General features: G+C 44.2%; 1 protein-coding gene and 1 pseudogene across 1 annotated transcript; both read right to left on the bottom strand.

The window, feature by feature from the left end:
- Positions 1–743: 743 nt before the first annotated feature.
- LOC107539838 (small ribosomal subunit protein uS2 pseudogene) lies at positions 744–1,629 on the bottom strand (annotated as a pseudogene).
- Positions 1,630–6,876: 5,247 nt separating this feature from the next.
- KCTD12 (potassium channel tetramerization domain containing 12) lies at positions 6,877–12,950 on the bottom strand. The gene has a single exon (XM_087814290.1). The coding sequence runs from the start codon at positions 12,762–12,764 to the stop codon at positions 11,790–11,792; it is 975 nt and encodes a 324-aa protein (XP_087670416.1). The 5' UTR covers positions 12,765–12,950; the 3' UTR covers positions 6,877–11,789.
- Positions 12,951–22,491: the final 9,541 nt, after the last annotated feature.

Here is a 22,491-nt window from a genome sequence, read left to right as displayed (position 1 = left end):
CTAAGTTGGCCTGTGCTTAGAAGGTCCCCGCTGCCTCTTCTTCACCTCTAAGGTTCAGTTGGGCCATCCTCTCCTCTAGCAAGCCTAGGACATGAGTCAGGTACACCCCTTTCTTACTCCTATAATTACTGACTATCTCAGCATAGCACTTCCCCTGAATAAGTTACCCTTATTCAGCAACTTACTAATTCTCAGCGCTTACTCTTTTCTGTGTCCCTGTCAGACTGGCACAGTCTAGCACATAGTAGGTACTCAAGAGTTTTTTAATGAATGCATGAATACTGAATGGTTGTACAGGGAGGGAAGTTGCAGCAGCCAAGTTAAGAGTTAATGGCCTAAATTGGCCCTAAATACAGTGGAACCTCGGTTTTCGAATGTAATCCGTTCTGGAAGACCATTCGAGTTCTGAAATATTTGAAAACTGAGGGATCAACAGCCAACAGCTAGGCCTCAGGATCTTGCCCTCAGTTGAAGCCTTGTGGCATGTTCGACTTCTGAGGCACGTTCAAAAACTGAAGCATTTGCTTTGGGGTTTATGGAATTCGTCAACTGAAATGTTCGTCAACTGAAATGTTCGTCAACTGAAATGTTCGTCAACTGAAATGTTCGTCAACGGAGACGTTCGAAAGCCAAGGTACCACTGTACCTCCTTTCTACTTAGCCCCACAGGTGACTCTTAAAAGATCTGTGAGTGGAGAAGAGGTGCATTCCAGCTCCAAAAGGGGCATTGACTTTGAAACTTCTTATGTGAGCAGAGTAAAGCAGAGCAGTGAAGACACTAACATTTCCCCTAAACTATCCATCAAAAAGCAAGCCCCGCAGGTGCCAGCAGAAGTTCTCAACCCATCACCACCAATGGACACATAGGGCACCTGCACACCTTCAGACCAGTCTGCAACCTCAGGCTGAGCAGCAGTGAACTTGGGAGCTGGAGCCGCCCATTCACCCTGAAATTCCTCCTTGGTCACAGCCTTTTCAGCAGCGGCCTGCTCTTCCTTTTCAATCTCTTCAGGATCTCTGTGGAAGTAAAGATCAGGCATGACCTCCCATGGGTGTTCAGGGGAGATGGTGCTACGAGAGGGGCAATACTTCCTGGGCCACCACCCACCACCTCAGACCGCTGAGTGAGCCCCCTTGTTGTTGCAAGGAATGGCAATGTCCACACAGCACAGAGGAGCGTCTGTTACACAGAGCAATGGTGGGCAGGTTCACATAAGACGCCTCTGCGAGAGACTACTGGTCAGCCCTGGGATCAGAAACTACCAGAAGTCTCTGCTCCTAGAAGGCTGCCTGGATCTGGCTAGTGAAGGTTCCAGGAGTGAAGTGACTGGCAATAGGAGTGGCTCCAGTGGCAGCAGCAAACTTCAGCACAGCTCGCTGGCCAGTATTCCTGGAGGATATGACACTGACATCAGCGGGGTTTTCAATGGCAACAATGGCACAAGCTGCCAGCGGACGCTTCTCCCAGGTTCTCTTCAGATTTATGAGGTAGATGCCATCACTCTTCCTTTTGCAGATGTCCTGTTCCATTTGGAAGTCAAGGTTGGTGCCACCTAAGTGGGTTCCTGCTGCAAGGAATTTGAGGACACCCTATTCCTTCGTTTGTAGGACATCAAGTGCTCCGGACATTGTGACAGTTTCCATGTAAGTTATGTGGGAACTGAGAACAACACTATGGGCTCCTCTCTGGGTAGCTTGGAAAGGTTTGTCTTTTAAATTCATGTAAATTTATCATTCTTTCCATAAAATGAAACAGATCTTTGTAAATCACTTACCAATTAAATGACTTATAGTCATGCACCTCATGAGAACATTTCGGTCAGTGATGGATGCAATGAACATGTGATGGTTGTCCCATAAGATCATAATAGAGCTTAAAAATTCATATCACCTAGTGATGTCAGAGCCATAGTAATGTCGTAGTGTCATAAAGCAATGCATTACTCATGTGTTTGTGCTGATGCTGGTGTAAACAAACCTACTGTGCTGCCAATCATATAAAAGTATAGCATGTATGAATATGTATAATACAAAATACTTGATAATAATAAATGACTATGATACTAGTTTATGTATTTACTACACTATATTTTTATTGTTATTTTAGAGTGTATTCTTCCTACTTACAAAAAAAAGCTTGCTGTAAAACAGCATGCTGTGTTGCCACAGCCCCATCTCATTTATCTTTTTTAACCACAGCTCTTGATTGCATCATTTTTCTTATACTTGATTCAATCTCCCATTGTTTTATAAATTTAGTGTAGTCTAAGTGGATGGTGTTTATAAAGTCTACAGTAGTATATAGTAATCTCCTAGACCTTCACATTTACTCACCGCTCACCTACTGACTCACCCAGAGCAACTTTCAGTCCCACAAGCTCCATTCATGGTAAGTGTCCTATATAGATGTACCTTTTTAAAAATCTTTTATATTGTATTTTTACTGTACCGTTCTGTTTTTTAAATCATTTTTAATTTTTCAATTACAGTTGACATACAATGTTATATTAGTTTCAGGTGTACACCCCAGTGATAGACATTATATAAGTTACTAAGTGATCATCCCAATAAATCTTACACCCATCCAACACCATACACAGTTATTAGAATATTATTGACTTTATTTCCTTTGCAGTACTTTACACCCCCATGACTATTCTGTAACTACCATAACGTACTTCTTAACCCCTTTACCTTTTTCACCCAACCTCCCAATCCCCCTCCCACTTGGCAACTGTCAAAATGTTCTCTATATCTGTGAGTATGTTTCTGTTCTGCTGGCCTATTTATTTTGTTTTTAGATTCAATTATTGATAGATTTGTATTTATTGCCATTTTATTGTTCATATATTTCTTATTATTCTTATTCTCCTTCTTCTTAAAGAAGACCCTTTAACATTCCTTATAATACTAGTTGGGTGGTGATAAATTCCTTTAGCTATTTCTTGTCTGGGAAGCTCTTTATCTGTCCTTCTATTCTAAATGATAGCTTTGCTGGATAAAGTAATCTCAGTTGTAGGCCCTTTCTTTTCATCACTTTGAATATTTCTTGCCAATCCCTTTTTGCCTAAAAAGTTCCTGTGAGAAATCAGCTGATAATCTTATGGGAGCTCCCTTGTAGGTAATTAACTGCTTTTCTCTTGCTGCTTTTAAGATTCTTTCTTTGTCTTTCACCTTTGGCATTTTAATTATGATGTGCCTTGTTGTGGGCCTCTTTCAATTCATCTTGTTTGGGACTGCAAGGACTGGCTATGACCACTGTGGAGGATCAGCTGTGCAGAGGCCCACCCCATAGAGCAGGACTTACTTCCACGGGGCTCTGCTGCCCACTAAGTCCACTCCTTGAGTGTGTCGCTTGTGGACGTGGTTGGATGGTGCTTTGATATGGTCTGAAGCTATCCACCAGGTGTACTGGCTCTGGGGCTTCCTGGGAGGTGCCAGCCAAAGTCAGCTACCACCTACATTCTGCCTTGGGCCACCATGTAAGACCTACAAAGCAATCTGCAAATGGCTGCTACTTGTGCTGGGCTTGGAGGTGTCCAGGAAGGCCAACCTGCAAACCAAGGCCAGCTGCTGCTAGTGCTGCGCCTGGGGCCACTTAGTGAGAGGTATGGGCCATGCTAAAGCCAGATGCTGCTTGCTTGAGAGATTTTAGGAAAGTCTAAAGCATGAGCCAAGACAGGCCATTCATATGGAAAAGCCACTGGAAACAGCTTGGGTGGGCCCGCAAGTTGGTGGGGCAGGTCTCAGGAAATCACCAGGGCAGGGCAACCAGTGTGAGCCAAATTGATATGGTGCATGCCTGCCAGCTCTGTGGGAAAGGGGCTCAGAAAAAAAACAGTGGCCTCTTCCAGCACTTCTGTCTGGAAGAAAGCTGCCCCTCCAGCTCTGACCCTGATGCCAGACAATTCAGTTCTTCCCTGTATATCCCCGGTGCCTTTCAAGCTCCTACCCCAGCACCAGAACTCAGAAGGAGTCCAAGTAAGTCTGTCCTTTAAGAGGAACTGCCTGGGACTCCAGCAGGTCCTTTAAGAGGAACTGCCTGGGACTCCAGCAGCCCTTTGTCTCACTCAGCCTCAATCCCCACTGGTTTTTACAGCCAGAGTTATGGGGACTTCTCTTCCCAGCACTGGAACCCTCGGCTGAGGAGCCTGGTGTGGGGCTGGGACCCCTCAGTCCTCATGGGGAACCTCCACAACCAAGATATTCCTCACAATTTTTATCCGCCACACGTGGGTGTGGGACCAGCCAGTTACACATCTCTGCCCCTCATACCAGTCTTGATGTGGCTTCTTCTTTATATCCTTAGGTATAGGATTCCCATTCAGCTAGACTTCAGGCAGTTCTGAATGATGGTTGTTCTGTAGTTTAGTTGTAATTTTGATGTGGTTGTGGGAAGATGTAACGCATTTACCTATCCTACCATCTTAACCAGAAGACCAAAATTACCCTTTTCTATGTTTCTAGATACAGAAATACCATTGTGTTATAGTTGCCTCTAGTATTCAATATCGTGACATGTTGTATAGGTTTTGTAGCCCAGGAGCAATAGGCTATATCATATAGCCCAGGTGTTCAGTGTACTATACCATCTAGGTTTGTGTAAGTGCACTCTGTTATGTTCCCACAATCAGACACCACTTAGTGATGCATTTCCCAGAATGCATCCCAGTCATTAAGAAGCGCATGACTGTAATTCCCCAGCTCATATATACAAATATCAATTAGTCTGATATTCCAGAAAAGTGCCCCAAATCTATCCTAAAGCTTCCCATCTAATTCCTCAAGAGGTGCCTCATTAAGAAGTATGGGATACATTATGGCTCCTCTTTATATACTATATTCCCAAAAACCAAGTGTTGGCCATAATTAATTAATTTTAAAAAAACTAGAATAAAAATGGAAGGAGGATGAACTTCAGAAATAGAAAAAAAAGTGAGACTTGTCCTCAATTTTAAAACCATGTGAAACTTCACACCTGTATGCCTAAAATTACCCTAGAGTTATTTCACACCACATCATCCCCATTCCCTTGAAAACTGCCAGTGAATCCTACTGTTTCCAAAGCCCTTAAAGAAAAAAGTACCTCCAGGTGATTTCTCTCTTGGAACAACTTCATATAAAAAAAGACTCAGCTACATTAGAACACATGTAGAAAGATAATTAATACCACACTCTTTGGGTTAGAACCAAAATACCTGGAAACTTGAACACCTATCTAGAAAAGGCTGGTAAGCACTAGCCGGTTTTGCTCAGTGGATAGAGTGCCCGCCCACAGACTGAAAGGTGCTGGGGTTGATTCTGGTCGAGGGCATGTACCTCGGTTGCAGGCTTGATACCCCTGGGGACGCATGCAGGAGGCAACCAATCAATGTGTCTCTCTCACATCAATGTTTCTCTCTCTCTCTTTCTCTCCCTCCCTACTACTCTCTCTGAAAAGCAATGGAAAAAAAATATCATTGGGTGAGGATTTTAAAAAAAAAAAAAAACTTTAAAAAAATAACTGGTAAGACAAATTCCAGCGCATCTAGAAATGGCATGTCATACAGAATATCATGTAACCATCAAATAAAATGAGGTAGATCACTGCTATGTGTTCATGAATGTGTAGAGGAGAAAAACTTGTCCCCTCTGCCCTTCTGGTTCTTTGCTTGAACTAATAATTAAATTGACATAAGACAGATAAACAGGAGGGAAAAAGTTATCTCTGCTAGTAGCTTTCTTCCTGGTACAGGCCCCCTATCTAAATTCTTTAGGGCAGTTAAGGGAGAGGTAAAAGGCTCTTCTTGAGTCTGCTGAGCCTTAATTGTCTTCAGCTCAAAATAATCTCCATGCCAATGTGCAGATTCTGGGACAGACTGCCCTGAACTCCATCAGAGGCATTCCAAGAGCTCCAGGAACAGGAAGCAAGGCATGAAACAGGAATAACTCCTACTGAATAGAAAAAAGGCAAGGAATATATATATATATTTAACAAATATATAAAAAGATACACCAATGGTTGGTTGCCCCCGGGGAAAATAAGGGGTTACTGAAGGAAGATTTTCTTTTTATTATATACAGTCTTGTATTGCTTAAATTTTTCACCATGAATTTTTCAAAAATGAAATTGTGTGTGTTTATTTATACTCATACACGGGCACACTTTTAAAACAAAAGCTTTCTAGAGGAAGTACCGGCAAAAGCAAACAGGAAGGGCAAAGCCTGGCTCACTCTCCCCGCCTGACTCACGGCTTCCTGGGCCACGACCCACCAGACCAGGCTGGTGTTGCCTGGCTCCAGCTTCAGTGATTCCTCAGTCTGGGAGCTGCTGAGCTTTCTTTCAAGAGGAGGGACTGGATAGAAAAAAGGCAAGGAATATATAAAATTACACCAATGGTTGGTTGCCCCTCCATCTGTGACAGGAGATGGTTCAGGAAAGAGCCCCTTTCTCCAAAATGCAGATCCTCCCCCGACATTCTTTAGAATTTTACCTTAATGAATTGTACTTTTAATTAAGGCCTGTCTCACAGCTTCTATTTCCTTTTCCCTACAAACTTTTAAGAGGTCATCTCTATCTACATTCCCCACATTCAAAATAATTTGCATATGTTGCAAAGACTGAAGTCAAAGAAAATGTTTGTGAAAAAACTTTCCCTCCACATTGAGTACCAAACCACCTTGAAAACAGGAGTTCTTGACAATAAACTCTGACGAAACAGCTTGTTCACTGCTGGCCCAGCTGGGCAATTACACAGGGAGGAGTTCTTCTCAAAGCGTAATATTCATTATTAGCCCCACAACAATTTGGGAAGCATTTCCAGTATTCAGAGAACCCCTTATATGAAATCAGACCGTTGTTTAAGCCGATCCATACCCAGGAGCCAAGAGGAACAATTAAAGGAGTGAATGTTTTATTCTTTAGTGTTTAATAGAATATATAACAAGTCACATAATCAATGATTCTTTACTTCACACACTGGGAGGAAAACAGTATCGAGTATTTCTGTTATACAACTGGTTGTGAACAGGGAGAACAAAAGTCTCTAGAGCATTTAGGTGGTTGAAGAAATTCTCATTTAAAGTTTGGGCATGTCTGAAAAGACTTCATCAGTGCCTTTTTTCAAATATAGAGGAATTTTTTTCCTTGGCTTTCTGTTTTGTTAGAAAAGCCTGATAATTGTATAATTAAGTTTTCCCTTCCCCCTTCTATTTTGAGAAAATGGCCTCATATATAAGACAACATTTTCAACAATTTCAGAATTCCAAATAGCAATGTGGGAATCTTATATAATTTAATAGATAAGAGTCTTTGCAGATGCCTGGAAATTTTAAAATAACATATAATTCTCATCTTCAAAATTAACATCCATGATGAATGTTTTAACCTTTTATCATTCAATGTCACTAATGCTGTTTGTGTGGTCATAAATGGTCATCATTTGTATTCAATAGTAACAGCAAAATCTGCCTTCTTGTAAAGTCACAAAGACAGTTGTATAATAGTTTACATTACAATTAATGTTCACACACGTCAAAATACATTTAAAATAAAAAACTTGGCTTGGAGGGGGAAAAATCACAAAATGTATAAGATGGCAAAAATTCTTGGTCAACTAGTTCATCTTCCTACCACACAAGATTATACTGTAATGTAGATATTCTGGTTGAATTTCTTCCAAGTTTCAAGGGCCCCAGTAGAAAAATCTAAATCTTCAAACATGAATACTTTTAGGTTTTTATTATCCAAACTTGTGACAAAGTAAAGTTAACTTCAACATAACTTGTTTCTGGCATTAGAAACCCTATTCCAGGTACAATAGACACTGGAAACACAGAGAAGTTTATTTATTTCTCAAGAGACAGATTTGGCCATCTAAGAAAAGTAATTCAGTTTTTAAATGTTATAGTAAGAAGGAAAAAAAGGATTTACTCTGGTAGGTTTATAATACAAATATTCAGTTTACAATTTTAGAAATTTAACTGAGAAAAGTATTTATGACTTAGACTATAAAAGAAATTCCTAAGGAATTCAACCCCTCCAGTCAATACTTTCTAAATGCCTGCAGTATAACTTAGCATTTTTCATGTGGAATACAAAAATGTTTGAGTATTAGGTTAGAATTTATCATAATTTAAAAAGTAAGAAATTATCAAAGCTTCACCTTACATGGCTTCAATATAACATTCCATAGAAAATTCCAATAAAAATTGGAATATGTTTATGAGCATGGCCAGTTGCCCATTTTGTCTGAAAATTCACAGGTTATGCATTTCCTCTGAGGAGCAACAGGCCCCAAATATATCTGGTTCTGGATTGAAAGAGAAGACAATTTTGGCTTGTATCATAAATTATCACTTGCACTCAATGCAAAAATCCAAATAAGAAACACAAGAATGAAAACAGTACAGAAGGGGGGAAATGGTTAAGTCTCACCCTTTCAAGGAATATTTTCCACAATATATAATGTGAAAAATTAGGATGAATATGGTTCACATTCTACATGTATTAAAAAATAAGACAACTTGTCCAATACTTGGCGCAAAAGCATTAAACTTGGTATCTGTATTTTTAACCACCACTGCCAACAATTACTTTTTGAAAATTTTTAAAAAATTAAATGTTATTAAAATCTAATGTCACTCAGTTGTACTTATGAATCAAATGGTAATTAGAGCTATTACATACGTAAATGCATGTACACTGAGTCAGGTTAATACAGTCATAATTACCTGAATGATCTATGACATTCTCCCAAGGGTTTATCCAAATATCCTCAATATCCCATCCAAGCTCATAGGTGACAGCCAACAAACACTCCAGCCACTTTGTAGACCACCAAGGGTCCTTCTCTGGCCCAAAGCACATGGAGAGGAAGGGCCCCAAAGTGCCCATGTCAAGACATCTTATACTCTCCACCCAATGTAAAGTGAGTTTCCTACCCAGCCTTTACTTTGACCTAGAAGTAGAATGTTTCCAGGTATCACTTCCAGCTCTAGAGGGGACAGTCATCCCTAGAAAAAGAGGTCGAGTCATTGTCTCTAACCATTACCTTCCCAGTCTTTCAGATAACGAAAGGGGTAAGGGGAGCATTGCAGGGCAGCAAGGAGGGGAGGGGGACAGTAAAATATGTATGGAAAACTTCAACTCAAAGTTCTACAGGATAAAATTTATGACTTAAGTGGCAGAGAAAAAACTTCAGCGGTTTCCCATTACTCCTGGAGTTGTGCAGATTTAGCAAGGAAAATCAGAACCTCAGAATCTTGCCATATGTCGGTGGTTTTGATCCGGCCCTCTAAGATGTTCTTAATTATGTGATTTTTGTTGAGCAATCTAACAGAATACCACATGGGTGGAGAAATCTCTGACACTCACTTTTGGCCAGTGAGCGACATTCCTAAATCATTTCAGGCTTGACAGAGAGATAAGTTCTGATGGATTACCCACCTAGTCTGAGATCACACTCAACACTAAGGCAAACACAGCTTCCTGGATATCTACTTCCACTTCCCTTAGGATTACAGTCTTTGTATATAAAGCTAACTGTACCTTTTTAAAATTGCAACCACAAAAAAAGACCTCAAATCTTTCCCTTTCCCAACAACAACAACAAAAGAATCAGTGGGTTAAAAATACAGGTACCTTGATTTAAGTAGACATTTAATCAACACATTATTAGTATACAACTAATATCCAAGCAAAAAAAAAAAAAAAGTATGGAGCAAACTCAGTTTAATAATTATGCATTTTTTCCTAACCCAATTTCCCCATTTTTAAGGATATAAGAAACTCATCAAAACTTGTTGCCTAGTAAAAACACCATCTGATGCCAGTTACTGGGGGCCAAAACAGGAGATTTTACAGCATTAGTGAATGAATTAAAAAACTAAGTGATTTGTGTAAAATGTTTATATATGGTATATACAGACTGGGTCACATGAATCTAAGACTAAAACTGTCCCAATTCTTAACATCTGTTATGGACCTAGTAAGATACAGTACAAGATTCAATTGTAAAAAGAAGAAAAAATAGCGCTAATTTAAACACTGAAAAGAGACTCTTACAAAATCTTTAAAAACGTACTCCAGAGAAAAATGCTGAAACAAAGAAAAAAAGAAAGGCTTCTCAGTCATCACAGAATATTCAAAGGAGCCTCACAGCATGAAAGATACGGGTTCATTTCCTTTCACTTATGGTACAGAGAGGATATGCAGTGGGAATTTATTCCATGTGAGAGAAAAGGTATAAGGCAACCAGGTCTCCTTCTGTTTCTGTTGCATTTACCTTAAACACCATTTTATTGCTCGGCTCGCTTTTAACTGCTTGTCTTCATTTTAAAATATTCCATTTTACAGCTCTCTACAGAGGGGCAGCCCTTAGTGCTTCTATTTCTCTGCAGCTCCGTCACTCAAAAAGATTCCACCTTCACTTCAAAGAATCCGCCTAAAACAAGTGGCATTTTCTAGCTTTCGGATCTGCCCAGAAGTCAACACTGACTGGGCTCGGAGAAAATAAGGATTTTTAATAAGAGATCTCAAGTCTAAGGAACCAAAATCAAACGTATTTTGCTCACGTAAACAGATTTTCTTTTACTCAGGATTTATAATCAACAAGAAAATAAAGTTCAAAAACTAAAGCCCTACTGGGTAACTCTTTGGTTAGGTTAAATAAGTATTAGCAACTTCTAAGTTTAGGACTCAAAACAGTTCAATAAAATGCCAGTTAAGAGGAGATGCTATGAATCTTTATAAAAACGCTCTGCCTGTTTTTGTGTACTATTTTTTAAAATGTGCATGTACTCAAACGGATGGTACGAACTTCCAACTTCCAAATAATAGATGAGAATGCCTGTTCCTCCCTTCCCAGCCCTCCTGCCTTCCCACCTCCCTCCCCACCCCACCCCCCAAGTCTTAAGAGCTACTGCCATTCAAGCAAGAACACTTGGGCTCCCCAACCCCCACCACGTGCATTACTACCCAACTCCGTTTGGCCCCCCGAAGAACTTGGGGCTCGGGCTGTGTGCCCGTCAGGGGCAGGGCTCTCTCTCCCCCTTGCCAATAACTGCGGCCATGTCACCCAGGCCAGCCAAGGGCCCCTGGCAGGGAGCAGAGGAGAAGGGGTGCCTCCTCAGGTTTGGGGGTAACTTTCTACAAGTTTAAGCCACAGGCGAAGGCCTTTACTTCTGCATGGAGAAGAGACGATCCTTCGTTGTGCCAGCACTAGATTCTTCTCCTACGTCCACGCGTCACTTTTCGAAACTTTCTTCATGTAGAGTCACTGAACCGCCTTCAGGGGCTCCCAGTTCCAGGTGGAGTCTTTCATCCAGCATCTTACAACCCTCCCTTTAAAGAGGGCCCGGAACACCATTCCCACTGTTATCAGTTCTGGTCTCTTCTACCTGGAAGGAGTCCTAAGGGCTAGAGAAGATTTCGAGGAAAATCTACACACTGGACAGGGTCCAACCGGGCTCTGAACAATCCGAGCATTCCCAGGTACTTGGCGACTTTGGGCCCCACCGCCCCACTAGGTCCAGACTGCAGGGTAATCTGGGGGCGGGGGTCAGGGCCGGGGGCGGAGGAAGCCCGGGGTGGGGGGTCCAGCTCGGCTCTCTCGGTTAAGTGGGGTCCAAAGACGCCTAAAGGGTTCGCGGCTCCAGGTTCTCAAGCGGGGGACGAGGGCGACTAGCCCAGCTACCGGAGGCGGGGCACAGGGTGACGGGAGGGCGCGGGGTGCGCGGGGAGGTCGAGAATCCTCTCCCGCAGGGAGCAGGGGGGCGGGGGCGCTGAGTCGGGAGGGGGCGTGGGGCGCTCACTCCCTGCAGAACACGTACTCGGTGTAGCTGGTCCAGATCTTGTCCTCGCTCTGGTCGGCGCTGGCGAAGGCGCAGGTGCCCGTGGAGCTGCACGCCACCATGTGGAAGCCCGACTCCGACAGCTTGTCGAAAGCCTGCTCCAGGAAGTTGAACTTGAGGTAATAGCGCGACGTGTAGCGCTCCGGGGGCCGGTCGGGGTCCCGGCTCTCGTTCAGGGTGTCCCCGAATACCTCCTTGGCTAGCGAGGTCTTGCCGCACACGGTGATGCGCGCCACTCGCCGGAACTTGGCGTCCGCCTGCGCGTCCCGCCCAATCGTGTAGGAGCCGCGGTAGCCGATGGTGATGTACCCCGAGCGCCGGCTCCCGTCCAGGGACTGGGACGGCGTGAGCAGCGGGCCCGCCGCGCCCCCGGACGGGCTGCGGCTAGCCAGCTCCAGCGTGGGCGACGGGACGCCCGCCGAGGCGCCCTCCTGCTGCTCCGGCTCCGCGTAGCCCAGCGACAGCAGCTCGTCTCCGAGCGAGCCCTCCTTCTGCACCCCGCGCCTCGGGTGCGGCGGCGGCCCCGGGCCGGGCTGCTGGGGCGCCCCGAGGCGGCGCACGAGCTCGGGCAGCTCGAAGTACTCGGCCTCGCGCTGCAGCCGGCTGCGCTCGGGGAAGTAGTCCGGCAGCACGAGCTGCAAGTCCCGCAGGTAATCCAGGATGTAGCGGAAGAGGAACCCGTCTCGGTCCAGAAAGAAGCGGCCTTTGCTGTCCCGGGCCAGCTCCTGCGGCTGCTGCTGCGTGAACATGCGCCAGAGCAGCGAGTCCGGCACCGACACCACCGTGCAGCGCCGAGTCACATACACTTGGCCCCCTACGTTCAGCTCCAGGATATCGGGGAAGAGCGGCGGCTCCGCCGAGGAGGAAGGGGAGCCGCTCCCGCCCCCGCCGCCCCCGTTGGGTAATCCGCGGGTGCTGTTCGCCAGGGCCATGGTGAAGAGGCGGCCGAGCGGGAGCAGCGGCAGGGAGCGGGGCCGCGCGCGGGAGCCGCGGCCGCCTTTCCCGGACGCTCGCTCAGCCCCGCGCCCTGGCCGCTGCCGCAGCCGGGAGCCCGAGAGCCAAGCAGTGCGAGCGCGTAGCTGCGAGTCCCCGAGAGCTCCCGGCGCACTCCGCCCGCCTCGCCCGCGCGCTCCAGGCGAGTGCCAGGTCGCGCCCCGCACGCCGCTTAAGTAGCGCGGCGGGCTGGGTGCCGCGGCGCGCAGGAGGCGTGGGCGGCTGCGAGCGGCGGAGCCTCGCTCCCGGGGCGGGAGGGGGACCGCCGAGCGGGCATCGATTTGCATGTTAAACGCTGACGCCGCGCCCGGCCGCTGGCTCCACCCAGACTCGCGCTCGGCGGGGAGCGGACGGCCCGCCGCAGCCCTCTCGCCCGCGCCCGCCCCTCCCGCTCCCGCCAACTTTCTTTCTTTCCCAAAGTGGACAGACATAGCCTGGGATAGGCCGCTTCAGAAGAGGGGCCTTCTCCGGAGGGGTGGTCGCTGCACTCCACCCGGAGCCCCGGGACTCAGAAAGGAAAACGTAAACTTTCCGGGTCCCCGGGGGGGGGGGGAACCTCAGCCGTCCGCGGCCTCCAGAACTGGCCGCTTTAAAGGCTGGAGCTGTGGCGCTGCCCTAGTCGGTTGTCGTGTTGCTGGAACTGAAGAGATGTTTTGTTCGCGTTGACGAGTAGCCACGAAAACCGCTAGAAACAAAAAGCTGACCTTGGTATCCTGCCATAAGACGCTCCCCGATGGCTTACTTTCTGGGTGGAGGCAAGACTCGTGGGTTGGGGGACCCCTAAATTGGAGGAAGTAGGCTGCAATGGCCATAGAGGGAACTCAGGCGAGAAAGAGGGGGGACTGCGCGACCTCCCGCAGCGGGGCCAGGCTGAAGGAGCTGAGTGGGGCAGGGCCCCCCTCAGCCCTTGGTGATCCGCCCACAAAACTCGAAGGTTTGCGGATCCAAAGCAATTTACAGAAACCACCTGTCGGCCTTGCGTGTTCATCTGCCCAAAGGTGCAGGCGACCCCGCTCTCCTGTGCGCCTCGGACATCCATTCCGGTCAGCCCTTTCCAGGTTCCCTCTGGTCTCAGGGCCTTACATTTTAAGTCCTTCACCAAATCGCCTCTGTTCTTTTAAGTCCTGCTCCCTCCCCCCTCGCATGCACCTGTCACGTGGCAGCCTAGAAGACTCCTCCCCCAGGAAGCCTTCCCTGCTTTCGGGGCCTCGGGGGGCCTCGGGATTGCTCCTTCCACGTGACCTGCCAGATGCGAAACACATTGTGAAGTCTCATATTTGAGAGTGATTATCTGATCTCTGACTTTGGTAAATAAAGTGTTCCTGAGCCCTGCAGAAAGAGGGCGCAAAAGAGGGTAGTGAAGGATGCTTGGAAACCAACAGGCCGGTTGGTATTTGTTGTGCGCCTACTATTTCCCCATTAGTTAAGAATGCAAAGTTGAAGAAGCTCCAAGGCAGCTTTCAGTGCACCCTGGTAGGCAAAGGGTCAGAAGTCTGAGCAGTGACTAGATCAACTGGAAGTACAGATCATCAATCAGGGTAAACCCAGCAAGATCTTTGTTCTTGATAATAGTGTTTACCCTTTAGTGTCACTACCCAATGAGCTTACTGTCTGTGTAGGGATAAGTGTCATTTTTACTTTGAAAGGGTTTTGTCTGCTGAACAATTATCTCATTCACGTCTGTGTGCTGAACGAAGATCAAGCCCCAAACCAGCTCACTTAATTGCAAGTACAGATTTTGATAGTGAGTATATTTGACCACACTTTTTTTGTTCCTTCTTTGTGAGAAGAGATGACACAAAAGTTCCAGTTTCCAGTGCTGAATTTCTGGGTGGTTTGTGCTACTACTGTTTGCTAGATCAATGTCACAGGCTTGACGAAACCAAGCCTCGTTTCTATAAATCCAAGAAAAACCTTGTTCGTATGAATTCTGTACATATTTTTGTACCATGACTTTGCTCATTATATCAGCAACGTCTGTCAGTTCTGCCTGAAGAATACTTCCAGGCGATTCACATGTAGCACCACCTCCCTGCCACCACCCTGGACCAAGCCCCACATCATCTCTTGCCTGGATTAGTGCATCAGTGGCCTCCTAACTGCTTCCACCTTTGGCCCCTATAGTTTTTCTTATCACCAGAACAGAAGGAGGGATCCCAGTATAGCCTAAATCAGATCACCTCACTCTGCTCAATGCCCCTCAATGGCTTCCTATCTGATTAAGGAGTAAAAACCAAAGTCCCTTCAGGGGCCTACAAGACTACGTGGTTGGAGCTGCCCCACTAGTACCACTTAGATCCATCTCCTCCCGCTTTCCCAGGAGCTCCCTGGTTTTAACCACATTACCACCACCAGCCCACTTTCCTCAGGGCCTTTGCACTTCCTGTTCCCTTTGCTAAAAGACTAACTTCCCCTTGCCACTCACCCTCCTCCCCTTGTTCAGGGGCCTCCCTTCTCACCTTCTTCAGGGCTCTGCAGCAAGACCCTCCCTTGATTACCCTACTTAACATAGCACAGCCCCACCCAAGCAGCTTCCCCTTCTCTGCTGTATTTATTTATTGTTTTTTCCCTGCATTAGAATATAAATTCCAAGAAGTCAGAGATTTTAGTCTGTTTGAGTCATTACGACAGTTGCCCCCCTTATCTGCCATTTGGCTTTGCATGGTTTCAATTTGAAAAGATTAAGTGGAAAAATCCCAGAAATAAACAATTCATAAATCTTAAATTGCAAGCCATTCTGAGGAGTAGGATGAAATCTGGAACCTTCCCACTTCGTTCCACTCATATGTGAACCATCCCTTTGTCCAGCCAGCATGTTCACTCAGTATCCAGTCCTCGCCTTTTAGTCACTTAGTAGCCATTTCGATTGTCAGACTATCGAGAACACAGTGCTTGTGTTCAGGTAACCCTTATTTTACTTAATAATGGCCCCAACATGTAAGAGTACTGATGCTGGAAGTTCAGATATGCCGAAGAGAAATCATAAAGTGTTTCTTTTAAGTAAAAAGGTGAAAATTCTCAACTTAATAAGGCATTTTATCATCTCACATCATCACAAGACGAAAGGTGAGTCCAGTATAATAAGATATTTTTTGAGATAGACAACATTCACATAACTTTCATCACATTATATTATTATTGTTTTATTTTATTATTAGTTATTGTAATCTCTTACTGTGCCTCATTTATAAATTAAACTTTATCATATGTATAAGAAAAACTATATATAGGGTTTGGTTTCAGGCACCCACTGGGGGTCTTGGTATAAATTCCCCGTGGATAAGGGTTGGCATTGGGGTGGGGGGGGCACTACTGTGCATCTCCAGTGCCTAGAACAGAACTGGCATATACTAGGCATTCAATGAATAACCGTTGCTTACTCATTTATTTCACCAATATTTATTAAGAGTCTACTACTATGTTTCAGGCAGTGTGTTAAAAAGTAATCTCTGCCCTCTTAGAGCTTATAGACTTGTGAAGAGACAGATAATATATATATAAATAAGTAGGTTCACTTTAGGTAGAGATAAATGCGACAAAGCAAATAAAACTGTGAAATGAGATAGAGGGGCTGAGTGTGGGGATACTACTTTATACAGACTGGCTGGGAAGGCCTCTCCGTGAAGGTGACATTGAGCTGAATGAGAAAGAGACAGCCATGGGAAGATCTGGAGGAAGAGCATTCCAGGCAGAGAGCAAAGCAAGTTAAAGGGGCCTGGCTTAGAAAGGAGCTTGGCATGTCTTACGGTAGAAGATTATCTATTGTATCATCTGCTTTATCCTGTGCGTCTCTAAAACACCTTATAGAAGTCTCTGGTGTGCATGACAGGCAGAATAATGAATGAAATGGGTGATATGAGATGAAAAGAATAATTGTCTGGTTAATTGTTTTTGTATGTTCTATTTTTTGCCCACTGGTTGGTGTCATGAAATTCAAGAGGAACTGTAATTAGGGAACTTTAATGCTGGGACTTAAGCACCTGAGTGTTTATGAGGGAAGGGAGGAAAACAACGCTGTAGCTTCTTTAATATGTTAAATATGCTCATTGTCAGAGGGGAGGAGAGGATTTGGGGAACCGCTAGCCCTGTGTCTAGTCACTGTTCCTTTTCAAGTAGCTCTGTGCTTTCTTAAAAGGAGACAGGGCTATGTGTTTTTATCCTAAAGGATGGGCTACCGAAAACATCACAGGACCTGCTTTCTCATCTGGTTGGCTTCTCCTCCCCCCACCTTCTACCTTCCCTTCCAGTCCACTTGTCACCTCAGCCCACCCCCAATTCACTTAGTAAATATTCTGCACGCCAAAGATTTGACAAAGGAAATGAGGAATAAAATAGAAGAGAAATATAACGTGTAAAGGGGAGGAAAATCTGGGGTGAAATGAAGCGAACGCCTCTGAGGAGTGAATTAATTTATGGGAAAACGATCTGTAAGCTGTAAAACGCCATTCAAGTGTCAGAATCATGGTTTTTCCACCACCTACGATGGTGCCTGACAAGTCTGCTCAATAAATACTGAATGAATAAGTGAATGGCAAAAACATTCAAATTCGTGCTGTGAGGAAAGGGGAGAAGAAAGAGAATCAGAAATTGTCCCAAATAAACATTTAGTTTATCATCCTCCCAATACGTGTGAATCTCTTCTGTATGCAGACTTTAAAAATTATTGCCTTTTGCACTCAGGAAGAGAAAGGAATTGGAAACAGAGATTTAATAACATTAGTTTAAGTAAATCGGGATAAAATAATAAAGACTTGGTAAAAGGTATGCCAATATTTAATCTTTAAAAAAGACAAAGTGTTATATGAGTGACATTACCAAAATATTAGGTTTAGAAAATAAAGGAAATCCCAATATCACTATTATATGATTTTTATACCTAATAGAACCAAGGAAAAGAAACTAATGCTAGAAATTTTTAGATTATTATTTTCATGTTCTTATAAATAGTATGTAAAGCTTTTCCAGGAAACAAGTAATATAATAGCAAACATATATATAGTGCTTACTATTGTTTCAGCCCTGTTAACAGAACTATGCATATGCTAGCACATTTCATCCTCACAATAACTCTATGAGGTTGGTACCATTATTACCTAATTTTTAGAAGATGGAATGAGCAGATAATATGGTGGAGCTGAGACTTGAACCCAGACAGTCAAACTTTAGAATCTGTGTTTTTAAACAGTGTTTTACAGCCTCTTACTTCTGTGTGTTTTACAGGTATTAAGAAATAGGTCCTATTGTTTACTTTACAGATGAGAAACCCAAGGCAAACAGAGGTTAGGTAACCTGACCAATACAACACAACTATTTATCCCTACTAAGAGTCAGAGAGGGTATTGCAGCACCCATGTGGTTTTACTCTACAGTATTAGTAACAAGAAACTCAGTCGTTACTGCGCAGGAACTAGGATTAGGAAGGAGTTAAGCCTTTGGCTCTTGTTTCTGCCCTCAATCGATGGCAAAATCCTGCTTCAAGTAAGACTCTCTCTCCAAGGACATATTTGAGCCCACAGATAGAAGGGACACACTCTTGTCCTTCTCTTACCCAAGTCAGTCCTACACACAATAAATTTGATTTTACTTCTGGCTCTCTAGAATACCATTATGGTTTGCAAAGCACCAGGTTTTTAGTATGTTTATACAGTTTTCTTCTGATCTCGTTGACTCTCAGCAAAGACAAAGTGAGTCCGTGGAAACTGCTGAGATCTAGTTCCAGTGTTCAACGCCAGCCGTATGCACCGGCCTTCTGGGGGGCTTGTAAAATTGAACAGACGTGTTCTACTTGTGGCTTTACATACCGAACTGTGCACAGAAATAACCAGGACCTCATACACACGGGCGATTCTGGAATTCCTGACCAGCTAATTATTAACATCACTGATGTTTCCTAAGCACTTGAAGGCCTTGGTTTCAAATTGTGATGTTAAACGTAAAGGTTAACTAGGAATGGGCGCCCACATTCTCTTCTAGAGCTTCGCTATTTCGAGGGCTTTCCTGTTGTCAGGTTCACTTGATTATGGCAACAATGTTGGGAGGTCTGATTCAACAGCGTCACCAGCGAAGAGGGAAGCTCAGGAAGGTTAGGCGACACGAAAATGCGAAGGGCGCCTCTCTGTTAGTGGGGTGCAGGGCTGGGAGGCGAAAGGATGCCTTCTGCCTCCACATTGGGTGCTCTTTGCACCCTTCAGCAGCCCTATCCAGTCGACTCAGTTTAACTCCTCAAATGAGGGTTGTCACTCAAAGTAATCACCTTGGAGACTGTATGCTGGTTTGAGACTCTACGCTTATTATTTAAATCACTCACCATTTCTGGCATAACTGATTAGGAATTTTCTTCAGAGCCAGTTTACACAGGAACATCATTCCATTGCTCCCTACTTATGCGAAACTGTGGATTGATCTCTTTTTACGAGGCTGTAAAACAGGACAGCTCCACTGCAGGACAGCCCCACATGCCCGAGGACAAAGGAAGACAAACCAGTTTTCATGAGTGAGAAACCAAGGTGATGATTATCAGGTATTCACCTTTTGACATTGGACTTTAAAGATCTCATCCCAGGAGTTCTCTAATGTGCTGAACAGTATTGAGTTTAGGTTACGCAGAAAGAAGGGCTGATTCAACTGCAGAGACTTGAATATGTGGTTCCAGAAAGTCTGCATATTTTTTTACCGTGAGGTTTGGACAAGAAGCCAAGCCACTGGCTAGACTGTAATGGGCGACTTCTTATGTAACTGTAAGATCATTTGTTGGATATAATTAAGGAGGGGAAAGCTATCTTTCCCCAATTTGCTTTCCAGTTACTACAGAAATGTGCATGATTTTTCACAGCAGGGAAATGGCCTCAAACTATGCTAAACCTTAAACGTGTATTACTTAATATGACTTCTTTTTAGAAAATAAGTTTCTTTTCCAAAATGAAGTATAAATGAGAAAAATCATACACTTTGGAGTTGAGTGAAACTTTATTCCTCTCCTGGATTTGTTACTTAAAATCTAAGGTATTGGGGTAATTTATGTAAATATTCTGAACTTCAGCTCTTTATCTTAAAAGGGAGCAAAAATGCCTACCTCAACGGAAGTTTCTACCTCCACTTCCCATTGCTGTCTCCATTGCACTTCTCTCTTTTTTAAGAATAGTTGGTATACAATATTATATTAGTTTCATGGGCACAATATAGTGATTCAACATTTTTATACCCCTCAATGTGACCATCCCACTAATTCTAGTAGCCATCTGTCACCATGCAACTTATCACAATACTATTGACTATGTTCCCTTTACCTTTTTTCCTCACTGCCCCACTTCCTCCCGTCTGGCAGCCACCCCTTTGGTCTCTGTTTCTATGAATCTGATTTTGTTTTGTTTGTTTGCTTTTGGGTTGTTTTTTTAAGATTATGCATCTAAGTGAAACCATATGGTATTTGTCTTTCTCTGACTTATTTCGCTTAGCATAATATCCTCTAGGCCCATCCATATCATTGCAAATGGCACGATTTTATTCTTTTTTATTGCTGTGTAAGATTCCATTGCGTATAGGTAGATATAATCTCTGTATAGCGAGTCTTTATCCATTCATCTATCAATAGACACCTAGGTTGCTTCCATATGTTGGTTATTGTAAATAACGTTGCAGTGAACATAGGAGCGCATATATCTTTTCAAATTCCTGTTTTTGTTTTCTTCCAGTAATTACCCAGAAGTGGAATTGCTGCGTCATGTGGTAGTTCTATTTTTAGTTTCTTGACAAATCTCCATACTGTTTTGTAACCCAAACAGTTTTTTCTTGTGTGCTTACCTTGATCTTCCACTAGTTTTCTTAATCTTTTTCTTGGATGACATCTCTTCAGTAGAATCTGAAATGGACAAGGTAAATGACATTTCATCTGCAGTTCCCCATTCTGCCCAGTAATCATTCATTTCTAACACAAATTTGCTCTCTGGTTGAAAATTTTAATCAAAATCCAGACAGCTTGAAGTCTCCGTTTCAGAGCTTTTTTCTTAGCCTAGACTTTGCAACTTGAGTGACAATCAGTAAAATAGCTTAATTTTATCTCTCACTAAAAGTTTAGCATCGGCAGCATCTGAGAGGTAAAGTCTGGGGAGGTGAAGGGTGGGGGTGTTATAAGGGGACTTAAAAAACTCCAGGTGTCCTTAGACTCCAAAGAGAGTGGCCTCCTCTGTGTTCCCAACCCAGGGGACTAGACCAGGAAATATGAAGAACCGAGCCTGAGACAGGGCAGAGCAGCAAGAGCAGCAACTTAAACGGTAACCGTGGGGTTTCCCTGTAGCTGCCAGGCTGCGATGTGTCCACAGAGGAAGAGCACATGTGCACACTGCACAGGAAACAGACGTTTTACATCATTGTAACAGATGTTACTGGAGGAGATGTCAACAGCACGAGAGGTTTAGCTCCTCTTTACATTGTATTCAATACTCTTCCAGACATTTATGACATGTCTGCTATGTGTCTGATCTTGCTGGAAGGCGCGGAGGGCCCCACAGGTCCCTGGCCCATGAGAATCTGCACAGGGTCAGCAATGTCAAGAGCCACAGACAGTTCCATGTGTCACAGATGAAGACCAGAGGAGGGAAGTTACCTTCCCCTGTCAGTCAGGGTTCTCCAAAGAAACAGAACCAATAGGATGGATATTTCTATCTATTCATCAACATATGTACAGAGAGAGATTGTTTAATTTTAAAGAATTGGCTCACTGCATTGTGAGGCCTGGTAAGTCTGAAATCCACGGGGCACGCCAGCTGCCTGGAAATTCGGGCAGGAGTTGAAGAGGAAGTTCTCAGTCTAAAATCCGGAGGGCGGGCAGGCTGAACACTCCGGCTGGGTTTCTAGGTTACAGTCTTCAGGTGGATTTCTTCTTCCCTGGGGAACCTCTGGGGGTTTTTGGTACTTGTGGCCTTCAATTGATTGGATGTGACCCACCCACATTATCGAGGATAATCTTTACTTAAAGCCAACTAGTTGTAAATGTTAATCACATCTTCAAAATACCTTCAGAGCGACATCCAGACCAGTGTTTGACTAAACAACTGGGCGCCATAGGCTGGAAAAGCCGATAAAATTAACTATCATACTCTTCAAACAGTTTCATCAGAGGTGAAACAGCTTCTTTTGAGGAAAGATGTCTGTCCACCTTCGTAAGCTGTGAAGAACTGACACTATGCTGGTGTTTAGTGTAAGAGCATCTGCAGTTACAGGTGTAGCCCCATAGTCACTCTGTCCTTAGGATCAAGTGGATTCTCAGACAGACTTGTGGGATCTGAGCTGTTTGTTAACAGAGGAGCCACACGAGTGGGTCCACTCACAGCTTTGTTAGTGTGGAGCTGGAGGAGACACCGTATCTATAGTGCCCTGAGCCGAGGTAAACCAGGTGTTTGGATACATTGCACTGGGTACCTAAACTCTCACTTATTAATGAAGTTATTCATTCTCCATTATTAATTAATCTCTTATGCATCATTTATGCATCACTCAAAGAGGCATGAAGAAATTACAGAGGAAGGGAGCCTTTCGTGACTAAACTGACAATGCCCGGCCCCCTTCAAAAATCACTTTTCCGACCGCGGTCGTAACGTTTCTATGTCTTTGGTATCTAGGCACTATAGGAACAAGGTGTTAGAGGATTGACCTTTTCTACCCAGGGAT

Source organism: Miniopterus natalensis, chromosome 2, assembly GCF_054644295.1.
Source record: "Miniopterus natalensis isolate mMinNat1 chromosome 2, mMinNat1.hap1, whole genome shotgun sequence".
Classification (NCBI taxonomy): Eukaryota; Metazoa; Chordata; class Mammalia; order Chiroptera; family Miniopteridae; genus Miniopterus; species Miniopterus natalensis.
This window is presented reverse-complemented; position numbering and strand designations above follow the sequence as displayed.